General features: G+C 32.9%; 1 protein-coding gene across 1 annotated transcript in view; it reads right to left on the reverse strand.

Annotated features, from left to right (window-relative positions):
• Positions 1-1,603, reverse strand: part of ROBO1 (roundabout, axon guidance receptor, homolog 1 (Drosophila)) — a 142,824-nt gene that overhangs the window by 100,540 nt on the left and 40,681 nt on the right. Inside the window, exon 6 of the mRNA XM_012642110.1 lies at positions 276-400. Coding sequence (XP_012497564.1) covers positions 276-400 — 125 coding nt within the window. The remainder of the gene's footprint in view (positions 1-275; positions 401-1,603) is intronic.

Below are 1,603 nucleotides of genomic sequence, written 5' to 3' on the forward strand. Positions count from 1 at the left end.
TGAGAAAAAAAGTGTAGTTTCTTTTTAATGTGGCTGAATTAGAAATAAAGGTAAAATTTATAGGATAAAACAATGACTATTCTATATCTCTCTTTGAGAAATAAAACAATGAAGACAATTTTGTCTTCTGTCTTATTGCTGAAATTTTCTGGGGCACTCAGAGATTTCTAAGGTTTCTTAATATGACAGCTGTATGACTAAGTAATACATTGATTTTTCTTCTGATATATCTGGTACCCAACTTTGCTGAGTAAAAGATTAGAAAAAGGTTGTACCTGACTCCCCTCTCTCCTCCAAAAAATAGCTGGTTGTGGGTTTCCAGTTGCTTCACATTGAAACGTTACAGTTCGTCCCAAGGCAACAACCTGGTCACGGGGTTTCACAACAAAATGTGGAGGTTCTAAAGGAGATGAAACAAATTACTCTAAATCAAAAGCATGTGGTTATTGTCTTAATTGAGACAATTTACTGATATTCCAAGTACTGCCTTTATTTTATACATATTATGTACAATAGTAATAATGTACCAATTCCATCCTTAATTTGACACTAAATTGTTAAGTGCATATTTATAGAATGAAATAGAGTTGTTTTATGAAGAGGTCCTTTATTTCCTGACCTTCTAAGATTCTAAGATTAACCTCCATATTAAAAAGAATTCTCGAGCTACAATTTGACCCTTTATATCCAAAATATACCTGACATTTGTGTGAATAAATTATGTTTTCTCATTTAGATCTGCTTAAAGGTGAATGAACTTTAATCATACACACAAGGACTTCCTGATGTAAGCAGGTCCTAAAATTACTTTAACTCAAAAGCTCCTGAAATGCTACCATGCAAATTATAACCATTTAATATCTTCAGTCCAATTACTTGAATAGAAATGAATTTAAAGCAATAGTGGAGTCAAATGCCTCCTTCATTTACATAGGCAAGGGCATGATCAAACAGAATATATATGGAAATGAGGGCAAATTTGAAACATCTGCTCATCCTGACATTATAAATACTGCCAGCTTTGTCCAAACCGTTTGATTTATACAGACTTAAATGGCCATTGCACCCAGCAATAAATAGAGTGTCAGAAAATTGTGTCAGTTGCATTGAGTGCAATGGCAGCTGAAAACATTAGGTGTGCTGATTGAGTCACCCCTGGAAAAAAAGATGCTCGTTTTTAGGCTGAGATGTGTGCTTCGAAAAATGTACACTGAATTTAAGTCTTTTTACCTACTGTTTACAAGGTACAAATTCATTTCTTATCGGCTGTCTGAAACACCTAATTATTCTCCTCTCTTGTCTCAGTTCAAATTGAAGTAAAAGAACATTTCAACCCAGACATTTTAACAGTTTATAAAGGACAGCATTCTTCTACTCCATTTTTAAGACTTTCTCATTATTTCTAACCATTTATTTCAAAGCATTTTTAGTTATTCATATCAGTCACTCAGGGTAACTCCTTAAAGAGAATATGAATCAAAAATTATATTCAGATTGTGTCTATAAATATCACTACTCTGCTCACAAGAGTATGATTTCTTTGTTAATGAAGGTCAGTATTTGAAAGGATACTTTTGGTTAAGATTTTCTGGTCAAACATATT

The sequence above is a fragment of the Propithecus coquereli genome, unplaced genomic scaffold (genome assembly GCF_000956105.1).
Source record: "Propithecus coquereli isolate 6110/MARCELLA unplaced genomic scaffold, Pcoq_1.0 Scaffold174, whole genome shotgun sequence".
Lineage (NCBI taxonomy): Eukaryota > Metazoa > Chordata > Mammalia > Primates > Indriidae > Propithecus > Propithecus coquereli.